Source organism: Carettochelys insculpta, chromosome 1 (assembly GCF_033958435.1).
Source record: "Carettochelys insculpta isolate YL-2023 chromosome 1, ASM3395843v1, whole genome shotgun sequence".
Taxonomy (NCBI): Eukaryota; Metazoa; Chordata; order Testudines; family Carettochelyidae; genus Carettochelys; species Carettochelys insculpta.
Genome location: NC_134137.1, coordinates 304,731,273 through 304,747,583, shown reverse-complemented (window position 1 = coordinate 304,747,583; position 16,311 = coordinate 304,731,273). Strand labels below are relative to the sequence as shown.

General features: G+C 42.0%; 1 protein-coding gene across 2 annotated transcripts in view; it reads left to right on the top strand.

Annotated features, from left to right (window-relative positions):
* The window catches only part of SYT1 (synaptotagmin 1), a 178,661-nt gene that overhangs the window by 88,581 nt on the left and 73,769 nt on the right, over positions 1–16,311 (top strand). For both annotated transcript variants that reach the window (XM_074984015.1, XM_074984014.1), the window contains exon 6: positions 10,281–10,398. In XM_074984015.1, the coding sequence (XP_074840116.1) occupies positions 10,281–10,398 (118 nt within the window). The remainder of the gene's footprint in view (positions 1–10,280; positions 10,399–16,311) is intronic.

Sequence of the window (16,311 nt, the reverse complement as noted above, 5' to 3'; positions counted from 1 at the left end):
AAGTGGTACCCCAGTCCCTCTTTCCCTCCCCTCCACTCCCTGCCCCAGGTCACCATCTAAATCCTCAACACCCCTCTACCCGCAGGTCACAACTCCCTCACAGACACTGCACCCTCTTCTACACCCTTTCCCTGGGCCAGAATCCTCTCCTGCACTCATAGCCTCTCCCAGACCCTGCCTCCCAAGCCCCTGCCCCAGGTCACAACCCCCTCCTTCATCCAAGCTCCCTCTCAGACTCCTCTTGCCTCCTGCATCCTAGTCCCCTACCTCAAGCTCCCTTTTGCACCCAACCTTTTCCAGACCCTGCAGTCCCTCTATGACAATGTGCAGCCCTGATCCACTTACCAAAATCTTGTAGTGATCCCCCATCAGACCTTATTGCCCATCCCTGCCCTAGATGAAGTATGTGTATAACTTGTGCAGTATTTTTAACTTTTAAAAAATGATCTGTGAGAGCTGTGACTAAATCAATAATTGTTTATTCGTTTGAGGTGCCATTCCCTTTCCTCAGTCCCAGCAGTACTGCTCCTTTTCAGAGTGTCTGACACTATCTTAGCTCCAGGGGTACTGAAAGTTCCATGGTTTCCTGTATGCTCTTTTTCATGTTCTTTCTTTTCTATTGACACCATTTTCTTTGATACTGCTTTCTTGCATTTCATCCTCTTGAAATTTCTTGACCAACTTCTGTCTCTCTAGCTGCCACCTCTTGAATTTAAAAGGACTTTGGGACCCGTGTTCTGCCCCTGCTGGAGGTACCCCTTCAGTTACCAGACTCTCAACCCATCTTTGTTGCAGATGCTGTTCTTTTAAACATGGAACATTGGACCAGAGCTTTCTTGTGTGCAGCTAGGGAGGACTGTTATGCTGGAAGGAGACACAGCTGTGGCATTGCATTTTAAAGACATACTGAGGCTGGAGGCTTTGTGGATTTTGAAACTTCTTGATAGTCTTTTTGGGAAATCTTTACAGCAAGAGGAAGGGCTGGAGCTGCTGGAAAATTTTGCAGAATTTACCAGCAGTTATAGATAATTGTCACCCCATCCACTCTCCCTTTCACGCCATCCAGTGGATTGTTTAATCTGTTTGCTTTTGTTCTTAATCAACATGGTATGGTTATTGTATGAGGAAATCTTAAGTATGCAACATGCTTGCTCAGCTTCTAGCGCAGTGGGGTAGAGGTCCTGACTGAGATGTCTAGGTACTACTGAAATACATGAAATGAATAAAGTGAATATTGTACTGTAATGAGGAACTAATTTGTGCATATAAAATAAAGTTTTACTCACATATATTGTAAAGCTTTTAGAATCCCAAAATTTCAATTACAGTCCTCTGATGGCTTCTGACCTTGTACATTTTCTAATATGTAGTATAATGTCAACCTACAGTCTCAAACCTCTATTCCAATCACTTTCAGAGTCCAAGACAATAGCTTGGTAGTAGGAACTGCGTTAACTAAATGCTAATGTGCACATACTTAATATGAAAAATGTTTTTAAATCAAATGAGAACACTGTACCCTGTGGGCTCCTGTGTCCTCTCAGAATAGGACAGATTATCTTTAGAATGGCTACAATAGACACATAATTTTACGATAATTATGGATAAGCTTTGCTATTTGACTTCTCACCATATCTGGCAATAAAAAAAAATCCTTCAAATGTATTACATTTCCTCTCAGTGTTGTACTAAGACTATTCACTCAGAGAAGAGCCTGCTGACATGCCATAGTTAATAAGTTTTCCATGGTGCCAAAAGTAATAATATTAATGTGCCACTCTGAGTTAAATTAATTTTGTTTTGTGCATTGGCCTGCATAAACGTGAGTGACATTTGAAAATATGATCAGGCAGGGACTGAGAAGAAGCCAAGTGGCAAAACGGAATGAGATGCAATCATTAGAGCATAACAGCCAGCTGCAAGCATTTGTGGGGTAAGCAAACAGTTACAACATGCCATTCCTTCCTGCTTCTGGGGTGTTTGTTTTAGTTCAGTTTCCCCCTTCTCCTTTATTCAGAAATCACATTTTCCCCCTATTTAATTAGGAATGCAAGATATTTGCTAGCGTGGCCCTTGTTTTGAAATGGAAGTGCATATTCCTGCTAATCTCTGATTTCAAGTGCCTTGAGCCACAGCTTGTTCTCATTCCACAAGAGGCAGCTGATTGTAATAGCTTTTAAACTGATGACCATGGAGTGCTATTTCCAGCTCCTAATAACAGTGTTTGTTCCTATTTCTGCTGCTTTTTTTAAAAAAAGCATCAGTAGAAGTGCTTTCTATAAACAGTTAAAAGTAATGAAGAGTACTAAAAGGAAGAGAATGACTCATAAATATTGTGATCAAAATGTTTGGCCCAAGTTGTTGCCTAACTTGCCTTCAACTCTGATTTGCCAATACACTGGAGAGCATTACATTATTAGGCCATTTAGCAAAATATGAATATATTAATTCTCTACATATTTTTTGCTTGTGTTATTGTGATGAGAGGCCATAAAACCAGGTGATAGTAACCAGTGATATAAATTAGTGCAGTAAGATTTGAAAACAAGTAGTCCTGTTTCTATCCTTCTACTACCACACCTCTGTCTTCCGTCTCTGTGAAAGATCCTTCCACCCTCTGCTCTTGCTAACCTATGGGCAATGTAAGTAACAAGTCAGTAGGTGTGAGACAGCTACATGACAAAGGAATAAGAAGAGTCGGATTCTATTAGGAAAAGCAACCAGCTGGAATGTACAAGGTGAAGCAGCTTCTCCTCATTTCATACCCTGATCTATTTCTACACCGAGATCTCTACCCACTTGCTCAGCATGCAACTTACACTAGAATGGCAATTTTACTCTTTCTGTTACACAGATTTGAAATTTACACCTGCATCTTCAGCATCTTTTAATTTGGTCCTTTACTTACACCTTTAACCCTAATTGCCATTTGTTCACTGAGGATCCATAGCTGGTATAGATCTTTTAGTAGTTTCAATAAATTCTCCTGATTCATGCAATCGTTTCAGCTTCCCATTCAAATCTACCCTCCCAGCTGAAATGGTTGTGGCAGAAGTTTTATTGATAATACAGAAGCAAAATAATGTAAGCACTGCAAAGGAATAGTTCTGCTTGCCAGACTAGTAATTTCAGAGGACTGGAAAGGACCTCAAGAAGTAATCTAGTCCAGTCCCCAGCATTTGTGGCAGGACTAAGTATTATCTAGACCATCCCTGACAGGTGACTGTGTCATTTAAGCCCCTAAATGTATATGATCTATGTTTCAAAAGTCTGCAAATAAGTATTGCCATAATCAGCTTTTTGAAAAGGCTTCAGGAATTTTTGCTAACAGTCTCACTGAATAATACCTTTCCCCAGAAGCACTTCATGAGCCCGTGAGCAAGATACTATTCATTGTGAATGAGGATGAGAGAATATGCCCTTATGCAAATATGATGTATGCAAGTATGATGTTATTAAGCCACGTTTGAACACTTGCTCATCTGTCATGTGAATACTAATTACCTGCAGGTGACTTTTTGTCTTTCAGTTCAGTTTTGCCAACACAGTTGCTATTGATGTGATTGAGTTTCTTTTGAAAAGAAAATTAATACACACACACAGTGTTGCTTGTGTAAAGCTCTAAGCATTCCACTGACTGACAAATCCAAGAAGATGTCATGCTATTACTGACATCCTATTCTGAACTCTTCCCATTATGAGTAGACAGTGCACATTTTCAGATTTCAGTGTGCGTGAGAGAAACAGAGATGTCTTTGGCATTGAGAGTCCATTATTCCCCTTTGCAAAAATCCCATGGGAAAACTTAATAAAGAAAGTCTGTGTGATTCAAGATGCAAAATTTCTTACCTACCGCCTGCTCAAAAATAGAGATTAGTAAATATGAGAGGACAGAGGAAGTGAGGATGGCTTTCCAGTAATTTGAAGCATGTGGTCCAACCTCACAGAACTTGCTGTGGTTGAGAGACAGCCCCTCTGTGGGTCTTCATCCTCCCTAATCCATCCCTGTGCCATCCCCACTTTGCCTAGAGAGCTTTAGAAGGTGTGATTGGCATAAATAAAAGAATATTTTTCACATAATGCACAGTCAACCTGTGAAACTCCTTACCAGAGTATGTTGTGATGGCCAAGACTAAACCAGGGTTCATAGAAGAACTATGAACTATGTATGAAGAGAAGTTTGTGGAGGTTAGGTCCATCAATGGCTATTAACTAGGATGGGTAGGCGTGGTGTCCATAGTCTCTGTTTGCCAGAGAATGGTTGATGGTTGATCATTTGATGGTTGATGGTTGATGATTTGATGGTTACCTGTTCTGTTTATTCCCCCTGAAACATCTGGAATTGGCCACCATCAGAAGACAGAATATTGCACTTGATGGACCTTTTGTCTGGCCTAATATTACTGTTCTTATAAATGTTACTGAGAGCAACATTAATTCTGCTGGGAACTGTTGTTGGGTTGCCAGGGGATAACGATACATAAAGGAATCCTTTACTCTCCCCTTCCTTCAAATCTAATATATAATCTTATCGCCAAACCCCACAATTTCCAACTGTAACTTTTGAAAACCACATTACAGTCCCTCTAAATGTTTCTTTTTGTGATAGTTTGGGGAACACCTGCTCCCCTCAGCTCTGCATACTACACAGCAGACAGGATGATGAGGCACAGTATTGTTTTGGGAATCTTTTTTTTCTTGTTTTTTGAAACGTCAACTTTTTTGTATCATTCTATAGAAAGTATGAAGAATCTTATATGTTAGAGAGGGGCTCTATTCCTAGAGATTAAGCACCATGAGTGACAGTAATCTTTGTATACAGCAATTTTTTTCAATACCTCATTAGGAAACTATTTTACCCAGACACAAGTGAAGAATTGAGGAGAATCAGAAAATCATGAGCCACTCAGAGGTTTCTCTACAAGGCAGCTTCTATCTCAATAGGTCTTAATATGGCCTTTTGTAAAGCAGCAAAAATAGTGCCTGTGCTGTCCGTTAAAATTATGAATTTATTTTTGTTCTGCTCAGTTAAAAATAATAAGTTATCCAGGTGCTTAGATGGAAGGACACTTCTAATCAGCCTTTGGACATTCTAAGAGACCAGGTTAAATGTCTGCAAACAGTTGGACATTTCTAATGTTATAGCTGGAAGTTTCCATCCAATGATCAAAGTAACTTATTTAAATGAATTATTTATATGTAAAGCTGAAGGAAATTCAAAATGACAATGAAGCACCTGCATGAGATAATCACCCCACTAGAGGCACTCATCTGTGCCCTGTAGCCCCATGGGGGTTTGCAATTATCTCTCAAGAACCACACCTCTACTGATGGCTTTTTATTGCTTCACCGCAGTGTTGCCACTCATATTTTTGCTGCTGAATATTTCAAAAAGTTATCAGATAAATTACAGTAAACATTAGAAATGTAAAATTGGATGCAATAATTTACCCCAGAGGCAATTCCTTTGAAGTGTAGGAAACATTCATGGAATGGACTAGCCCAAATTTGAATGAAAAATTATGTACTAAATGATACGGTATGAGCTTTTTAAAGAAATACCTAAGCTGTTTTCTCAGGTTTTTCATTGTGATGGGCCCATGTTTGAGTGCAGTTTCCCAAACTGTGGTCCATGTAAAGCTTTTTGGTGGTCTGTGAGCCAGCTGTTCACATAGTACTGTCTCCTCCTCCTTGTTTCCTACATGCTTCCCCCTCCTTCTTGGAAACAATTTTAGTAAGTGCCACAGAAATCTTACAAGTGTGAATAAGAAGAGAGGAAGTCCATATAAGACAGAAATCTTTTAAGATGTTGTCCATCCGATGAAAAAGTCTGGTAAAGCCTAATGTTATGTCTTGACATATGGGAGCCTGAGGCTTTTTAAAAATTAAAAGCATTATAGAATTGTAACAGAATTGAAGTGTGTGAATATTAAGGATTGAAATCTCCTAAACTGGGGTAAAATAATATTTCTTGTCATAAGGGGAACTCTGTCTTGGGTTATGTACTAAATTTTAGAATAATCAAAACTGAAAAAGCAATCCTGGCTGAAAGATACTAAAATATTTTTGCTACTTAAAGTCCTGATTCTGCATTCTTCTTTCTTCTTTTGTATGGCTTCAGGTAGGTAGTAACAACTACAGATTTGTACCAGTATTTGATAGCCAGCAAATTGCTGCAGCAGTGAGCTGGTGAATATCCTTGAGGCCCCTGGCAAAAAATGAAGGGGACACTCATATATGATGTACTCCATCATTTGTGCTTACTGACAACAGTCATATGCAGGTGTGCCTCATTTTCTATTTAAAGAGAGTTTGTCCACATTTCTGATGAGAGTTTCTGATCCAATTCAATCTGCACCCATCTTTCTGACATGAATCAAAACCCAGTGGTTCCTTGGCAGGGTCAACAGCAAGCCGTTTGTTTGCTCCATATGACTCTCCATTGAATCTCAGCATCAAAGCTGAATATAAGGGTCTTGATGCTGCTCCACAGAGGATTGAGGGATTTAAATCTTATCTTTAGCAGGTTCTTCTGTTCATAATGCATCAAGCTCTTCTCATTGGCTGGATGCATGATAGGACCAGGAACTAGCTGACTGTAGTCAATTTGAGGATCCGTGACACTATGCGTATAGTGTTAATGAGTTCAGCATCAAGGGGTTTAGCATGACTGCGGTGAGACCACACTGGTTCATAATATTTTGCTGCAGAATCCACCAACATAGCTGCAGTCCATAAGGTCCATGGACTGAAGCCCCCTACTGTTCCAGGCAATTTTCTGATAAATACAACACAAGACCTGACCTTTACATGCCCAGGTACTCCTGAGGGGTTGCGGATAGTTCAAACTCCGGGCCCTCATAACACCAAGATATTTTGGGTTAGTGTTGTGGTTGACACTCTCACCGTAGAACTACACATTGTTTGGTATCAGCCATTTTATTGTTTATATGGAAAGCAGTTACCATGGTGGGGGTTGTTTTCAGGTTAGGCCTCAGTTTCCAGAACTGGAAATAATCCGCCATTGTGCAAGATCTTAGGTTAGGGTGCAGTGAACAGTATGAAGGCTTACATGCTGAAGGCAATGATACCTGGTATATTCATGGCTTGTAGATTAACGAGTGTCAGGGCCTAGACAGAGCCCTGACAGATACCATTCTGTACTGAGAGCCATATATGGAGGTCTCTCTGACTGAGGAGCCCTGCTGAAGTTAAACCATTTAAATCTTAAAGTAGGATTGGCCTACTGAAGGATTCAGCATGGCTGAATTCGTTCCACTTCTGTTCACCAAAGTAGTGTATGCTACTTAGGAAAGCAAAAATTAAACCTCCCCAAGTTAACACACAATTAAAATACAGCCATGTGTCATTAATAATAGAATAATAGAAATAAATATTATTGTTACTTTTTTATGCTTCCATTTACTTTCCCTAAGTATCTTTCTCACCATCTGCTGACATCTTTACCTATGTTGTGTCTAGTTTAGGCCCAGTCCTTGACTGTGGTAGGACTTTGTACAGGAGTCTGTGCATGTGGCTTTACATTGTAGGTTCCTTAGGACAGAAACACTCTCTTTTGCATGTCCATAGTATTCCAAACACACTTACGGATCTGTCTAAAGATGTGTGTGTGTGTGCACGTGCGCGCATGCACGTGCATGTATGTGTATTAGTGATGTTCCTTCTCTTTCTCAGCTGAGATTCTTATTTGCCTGCTTAGTTTCTTCAAAGCTGGCAGCTGCAATATCGTCACTGTATTCCAAGTTGGGGACCAGCTGCACTTTTAAAATTGGCCAATTTGGACAAAACAATAGAATCTGTCAGATAAATAGACTTGTATTGTACTGCAAAGATACATTGGGAGGATGGAAAGATTTCCTGAAAAATAGTTCTTTGCTCTCAAAATTAATTGAGCAATTAGATTATGTGGAAAAGGAGTGCCATCTTTTGAAAGAGAAGCAGTGACGTCTGGAATGCTTAATTGAAATGTTTAATGTAACCTGGGTGTGCTGTTCACTAAAGCAACATAGATAACTCCCCAGAGGTGCCATTATGCATGAGAGGAGATAATAGATCTAATAAGCCCCATGATCATTTCTGAGCAGTGTTTTTGTTTATTTATATCTCTCTTGTATGGTAAAGTTCCAAAGTATTTGTCCTTTTTTAATGCAAGGCTTGAGAAGCAATTTTGAGAGTGATTCAGCCTTCCCTGAAGAGCCATCACTATACAGAAAAAATTCAGCAGTAAAACACAATAGGTTTGGCTTGCAGGTTCCCCCTAACATGCTGTGAGGCTCAAGGCAAAAATGAAGTGCTTCCAGGCACTCAAGATATTTAGAGGGCAACACGTGACCCTTCCCAGAACTGCCATGATAGCCAATCTGGCACACTATGAAGGAGCTAGAACACTTTTGCAAGCATGAAATCATAGAAGTGTAGGGCTGGGAGGGACCTCCCAAGGTCATTTAATCCAGTCTCCTGTACTGAGGCAGGACTAAGTGAAACTAGTCCATCACGGACACGTATGTCTAACCTGTTCTTACAAACCTCCATGTACAGGGATTCCACAGCTTTCCTAGTGTTCCAGTGCTTAGCTACCCTTATAGCTTGCAATTTTTTCCTAATGTCCCCATGTTCACCAGCCTACGTGTACATACTGATGTCCCTCACTGCTGCCACATCCTCCTTTCTGCTTCCTAGAGGACTGAAGCCCCTACCACCATTCCTGGGAGGACAAGGAGTCTGTGACATAGTCCTTGCCTCTCTGGGAGGGCACCCTTACCACCAGCACTCCTAAATGATGTGGGATCAGAATGCAGAGACAGGGTTCTAGTGGTTTAGCCATGGGTGACTAATGACACAGCAGACCTAGTCAGGGGTCTGTTCAATGGCCTGCCAAATTCATTTATGGCATTTCAGAGCATCAACTATAGTAGTGTGGAGACCTATGAGAAGTAATTTGGTGGTCTCAGTTCCTTTCCTGCTGAACAAGTGTCCATGCCTGGTACAAATATATTATTTTTCCAAAGCCCTGCAGCTCAACACAAAAAATATGAAGAGATGTTTCATGGGCAATAATGGACATTCATAGCAGAGAGAGGCCAAGGATTGTACAGGTCATGGAAACTGATCTGTTCAGCCACACACAGATTAAGGAGAACTTATGTTGACAACAGTTGCTTCTGTCCCTGGAGAACTGGGTCCCAGTTTGTGTGGGTCAATTATTGGGGAAAATGAGGCTCAGATTGGAGAGTGAGCCTGCAGATCCCTGCACTCATCCTGGGATCTGGAGAACAAACTCACCTAATGCCACATACAGCCCAACAGCAGTTGTTCTGTCATGTCCCACATGACTGAACCCACAGCTTGCAGACCTGGCTCAAATGGCTCTCTGTACAGTCTGGCCGGCAGCAGTTCCATCCTGTCCCATAGAGCTGGCCAGGCCCCTGCTCCCTACTATGGGTCATTGGCTCTTGGTGCTAGGAGGAACCAGTGACTGCATCACGTGGTGCACATCAAAGTTTCTCCTGAAGTTGAGCATGTGGTGGCAATTGGTACATAGAGTTTATAGATTTGGGAGGCTTAGCTCCCTCTATCCTAGTCCCTCCCCACCTATGTTGGTAGACTGGAAGAACAGTAATCATTGTCTCTTTATAATAGCTTTTGACACGTACCTAGATTGAAGACTGTTATCGTGTACCTCTATCAGCCATCTGTCCTTTAAAGTAAACATGCCAAAATTCTCAACTTTTCCTCATAGGTCATGTTTTCTAAGCATCTTTTCATAAAATGGCTTCCACTCAAAACATGATGAGAATGACCTCAGTTATTGTTTCACTGTCAATAATGTAATGTTTATTTGCAGGTGTGCTAACCAACCAAATGAGTCTGAAACACAATATGAGGAACAATCATCGTAATTGCTGCATTGTGTTACAGCTCATGTGGCATCTCCAAAGGCCTGATCTTGTGAAGTGCTGACTTTGTGCAATTTGCACTGAAGTCACCCAAACTGAGGAGCATTCAGCACCTCACAGGATACAGCCCAAAGGGGTTAAAGCAGAGTTGCTGAAGCAGTGTTCAGGTTTCCTACTTTTTAAACTGAACAACTTAAAGCCACTTGCTCAGACTGTAATATTGCATGTTATTTTAAAACAAGTGTTTGAAATATAATCCAATTAACCTACAATGTGGGCCTTCTGAAGTCTGTGGTTTTTGGTTTTTGGTTTTTTTTAATTAAGCTGACTAAGAATAGCACATTTCCTTGTTTGTTTTCATAGCAAGAGAAGTTGGGTGATATCTGCTTTTCCCTTCGTTATGTGCCTACTGCTGGCAAGCTGACTGTTGTCATTCTCGAGGCAAAGAATCTGAAGAAGATGGATGTGGGTGGCTTGTCAGGTAAGGATGTTTGCATGCAGCAAGTACTCTGCTAACCTGTAACACAAAGGAACTGATTTTCCACAGCTGCCCCTTCTCTGGAGAAGGTGAAGAGTCTTGGTTATATTCTGAAGTGAATTTTGCAGTCTCTGGTGCTCTTTGGATAACTCTGTGCATGACAGCCCATTTGTAACTTAAAAAAAATCCAGTGCATTGTGTATTGCATCCAGGACTTAGAACAGATCTAAACAATTAAACACATGACACTGTAACCTCACTGTAATTTCTTCCTTTCCAGATGCTTGGAAAGAAATAAGAATTTTTCAGAACGAAAAAGAATCTGATTATGCTTTCTATTTTACTTCTAATTTTCCATCGTAGCTTGAGAGTGAGCTGCCTTTCTCTGCAATGTTTCAGACACTGTAAATACTGGTACTTACAACAGGTCACTACACAGGGTGGTGACTGAGTTGCGGGGGGTGGCTTGATTATAACTGGCTCCTGCATGAGGGCGGGAGGAATATCGTTTCTCCTGTTTCAATGTGTGTGCGGGCGGGGAGGGGTACATTTGCAGTCCTTGTACTTGTGGGAAGACAGGGGGTGCTTCCTCCATCTGCCATGCACAATGAATGCCCCAAAGGGGTTGGAAAAGCATGGCCCTGTGCCTCCTTGGAAAGAGCTCAGTGTCAGGCTGGCACACTGTGGTTAGGATTCTATGACACTTTGAGGGATGATGAAGCCTGCAAACAGACGTTGTGAGCAAGACGGTGGAGTTCAACTCTGTTCTCCATTTATGACTGTGGCTAAAATATGGTATGTATGAATTACACATGTATGAATTACACATTCGCAGAAATCAAAATATGTGCTGTTAAATCTGATATTTTCTACAATGCGGCATCTTAAAAAAATTTCCTTATTCACCATATATTTAAAGGAACTATTTGTAATGTCTCCTCAGTTTATACAAACACAGTGGGAATGGAGTTGATTCTGACAGCAATTAGGCCATGTTCTAGAAAGAGGAAGCTTTAGTGATATCAGTATAGTGGCGAAGGGACTGGAGAACATGCCATTGGGAATGATCTCCAACTGAAAAGGAGATGATGGATTAAACAATCTCATAGGTGTATGTTTGGTGTTTTTCTACAGATCTGCTAGGACTAGATGGAGTTGAGTCAAATATTCACACAGAAGTCAGTATCTTGCTCAAATATGGCATCTGACAAATTTAAGGATGGAAGGTCGAAAAGTGAGGAAATCTGGGTTCCTCACTAGCTAGCTTGATCCCTCTTTTCCCCGGCAAGTTTTGGGTCACCACCATCTTCTGTTATAAGCCATTTTTGTTCAATCAGGGAAATCAGGTGATCTCCCTTTCCTTCTGTGCTTTGGGAGGCACTGGATACCCACAGCTCATATCATTAGGGAGGGACACTCAGCCTGGATCACAGTTCCTAACTTCTACTTACAGGAAAATAGAGGATGCAAATGCTTCCATTATCACCACATCTAGAGACAACCAGCACCTATAAAGTGTAGCATAACAATGAGAGATTACCTGGAAAATCCCTATCTATCATGTGTTATCAGTAATACATTACGAATCACAACAAGAAGAGAGACATGCTTATATTTTTAAGATAGCAGACAAGGGAACATTCATAATGAAGACTGATAATATCTGAGAACAAAAAGGATCATATATTAACACATAGTCTGATCTCTGGCATTCTGGCTACGTCTACACGTGCATGCTACATCGAAATAGCTTATTTCGATGTAGCAACATTTCGATGAATAACGTCTACACGTCCTCCAGGGCTGGCAACGTCGACGTTCAACATCGACGTTGCGCAGCACCACATTGAAATAGGCGCTGCGAGGGAACGTCTACACACCAAAGTAGCACACATCGAAATAAGGGTGCCAGCAACAGCTGCAGACAGGGTCACAGGGCGGACTCAACAACAAGCTGCTCCCTTAAAGGGCCCCTCCCAGACACACTTGCACTAAACAACACAAGATCCACAGAGCCGACAACTGGTTGCAGACCCTGTGCATGCAGCATGGATCCCCAGCTGCAGCAGCAGCAGCCAGAAGCCCAGGGCTAAGGGCTGCTGCACATGGTGACCATAGAGCCCCGCAGGGACTGGAGAGAGAGCGTCTCTCAACCCCTCAGCTGATGGCCGCCATGGCAAACCCCACTATTTCGATGTTGAGGGACGCGGATCGTCTACACGTGCCCTACTTCGACGTTCAACTTCGAAGTAGGGCGCTATTCCCATCCCCTCATGGGGTTAGCGACTTTGACATCTCACCGCCTAACATCGATTTCAACTTCAAAATAGCGCCCAACACATGGAGCTGTGACGGGCGCTATTTTGAAGTTGGCGCCGCTACTTCGAAGTAGCGTGCACGTGTAGACGCGGCCTCTATGTCATATCAGATTTTCCCCAGTAATTTCTTTATCAAATGCAATAACTTCTGGTTGAGCTAGAGCATAACCTTTAGAAAGATATTGAAGCTTAATGTATACCTTCAAATTTTAGAGAATTCATCCCATTTTCTAGTGTGTAGTTCCAATAGTTAATTCCCCTATTAATTCCTTTATTGAAACTTTTGCCTTTCTGAATTTATCTAGCTTCTTCTTCCAGACTTTAGGTATACTTAGGTATTTGTCTGTGAGATTGAACTATCTAGTATAAGTTTCTTCTGCTTGGTAGAGGGTTATATACTGCAATCAAGTCATTTCTTGATTTCCTGTTTCCAGATCCCTGATCATTCTTGCAGCTCTTTTCTGACTCTTTCCTTATTGTGAAAGATAAAAAGGTGGGCAGCACAGCTAGGTGTGGTACTCCAGGAAGAGGAACCCTTGGTACTCCGCAAATAGATCTGACTATCCTAGGCCACTCCCCTTCTGCCCTTGGCTTCACCCCTTCCTGGGTGAGGAGTCATGCCACCTCTCACCTTGCCCCAGAGCCCATGGTGGCTGTTAGCCCCACTATATGAAACTAAATGCAAATAGGTGCTAAGAAACTAAGTTCCTTTTAAACTGTGTGGCCATGCCTCTGTGCAGCAGCCTATTAAGCACCACACAGGCATTCAGGGCTCCAGCCCCAAACCCAACCCAACCATGGACCTGGCGTGGCCAAGGCACCCTTCTCCCAGCTGTAACCCAGCCTGGCTTAGACCTCCTATGGCTGTTGGAGAGGAGCTCTTCCCACAGCCATGGCCCAACCTGGCCTGGAGCTATGTGGCTGTGGGAAAGCACCTCTCCAACTCACCCAGGTGCTGCTACAGGAGAGCCCTCTCTCTCCACCCCAGCCCCAGGACAGCCTGTACCCCAAAATCCTCATTCCTGGTACCACCCCAGAGCCCTCACTACTAGCCAGTGCCCTCGCATCCCACACCCTAACCCTCTGCCCCAGCCCTAGCACATGAATTTTGTAATGTGCATCAATATGGAGGTTTTGTTCTGGGAAGAAGGCTCCCGGCTACGTGGGCAGCATGCGTTTCAAAACCAGCAGTTTTGAAGCACACGTGGCTGCCATTATGCTAATGAGGCACTACATATTCCTGGAAATGCCTCATTAGCATACTTCAAAGTGCCACATTACCATAACCCTTCCAAAAGGAGTGGCTAGTGCGGCCACAGCCCTTGTGATGTCTACCCCACCCCCATCCTTTCTGGAAGCAAAAGTTGCTTTTAATTTTGTACAAGTGAAAGTAGTGCATCACCGTGAAGGTGAAAAAACATGAACAATCAAACATGATCTCCAGCTGAATATTGCCCACGCGTTCCACAGCACTTACTATCACCAAAGTAGGCCATTACCAGGAGATGGAAATTATGTAGGTGTCACATGGAAAAAAATTCTTAATGGTTTGTGGAAACTAGTGAAAAATCTGCTGTCGTCAAGTTTAAAAGCATTTTTAATGCTTTTTTGTTATCCTTCCTTTTCGCAGACAGGACTGCGAAAGTGGGAGTAGGCAGGGACACAGCCATATGTTACGAGTGAACTCTGTGCTCCACAGAAGAGTGTGCTACCTGGGGTGGGTCTGCACAGCAAAGTTATTTTGAAGTAGCTGCTGCTATTTTGAAATAACTACATGCGCATCTTGTGAAACTGGTAAACCTCATTGTATAAGGAATAGCGCCTAGTTCAAAATAGCTATTTCAAAATAGGGGCTGCGTAGACAGGGGATAAATCCTATTTTGAAATAAGCCACAGTGCGTCCAATGGCTGTATTTCAAAACAGGCTCTATTGTGTGTAGTTGCTCTATTTCGAAATAGCTGAGCACTATTTTGAAATACATTTTCGTGTGTAGGCTGCTCTTTTGGAATAAGCTGCTCTGGAAAAGCTGTTCTGGAATAGCTTGTTCAGGAATAATGCTGCTGTAGAGATATAGATTGTGTGTTCAAAGGCGGAGCAGAACCCCAGTTTCTGTGAAATTCTGAGGATATGTCTATCTAGACTCCAAGAAGATCAGCATGGTTAGGGTCGATCTTCTGGAGTTTGATTTTGTGCATCTGGTAAAGACACACAAAATCAATCTCTCTGGGTCTGACAGTTAAGTCCTGAACTCCATGCTTTCGCTTGGAGTAAGTGAGGTCAACAGGAAAGTACCATATGTCTATACTAGGCTGTGTCTACACGTGCCCCAAACTTCGAAATGGCCATGCAAATGGCCATTTCGAAGTTTACTAATGAAGCGCTGAAATGCATATTCAGCGCTTCATTAGCATGCGGGCGGCAGCGGCGCTTCGAAATTGACGAGCCTTGCCGCCGCGCGGCGTGTCCAGACGGGGCTCCTTTTCGAAAGGGCCCCGCCTACTTCGAAGTCCCCTTATTCCCATGAGCTCATGGGAATAAGGGGACTTCGAAGAAGGTGGCGTCCTTTCGAAAAGGAGCCCCGTCTGGACGCGCCGCGCGGCGGCAAGGCTCGTCAATTTCGAAGCGCCGCTGCCGCCCGCATGCTAATGAAGCGCTGAATATGCATTTCAGCGCTTCATTAGTAAACTTCGAAATGGCCATTTGCATGGCCATTTCGAAGTTTGGGGCACGTGTAGACACAGCCTAGAATTGCAATTGGCTCCTTGTTGGTTCAGTGCTTCACTCAGCAAAATCAAGTCAGCTTGGTATAAAAGAGAAGCTGGCCCATAATCCAACCCATTATATTTCTATGATAATTTCAGTATTTAGACATTATTAATAGAAAATTAAATTCAGCATCTTTCTGTCTGCAAAGCAAATAACGTAAATTTATCCCAAGGGGTCAAATTATAGTACAATAGACATTAATCTACAGTTTCCAGTAATTAGCAATCTATTTTCAACATCACCGTCACATTTTAAAAGACTTCCTTGGTTATTTTACTTAAAAATCAACAGCAAAAATAGTTTAGAGCCAGAATTTTGAAGAGCTAGTGAATACGCATGAATTATGCATGTCAGAACTTTTATTTTAATAACTTCATTAAAATATAAGAAACCTTAAAAGCAACCAGACATGAACATAATATTGTAGAACAAAAATACATTATGAGTGCTGTGACCTTGCTACAAGCCATATCAAAAGAATCCAAAAAACATTACTGGAGCAGAAAAGAGCTTTATAAACAGTTGAAATTAACAATAAACAGCAAACACCGCTATTACAATGGCTACATATCCACCTATATTAATCTAAAGACTCCAGTAATCTTCATACTCTGTACAGGAGCCATCTGGCTAGCCCAGAGTTGTCTATAATGCCTTCCACCTTAACATCTAAGTTGATGCAGAAACTTAGAGCTTGTCTCCCCTCCATGATGGATTTACAATTCATTGATCAATCCACCAGCTGTCAATTTAGCATGTCTGCTTAAATGCAATAAATCAATCTATCAGTGATCTCCCATCAACTCCGGTACTCCACCAGCACAAGAAGAG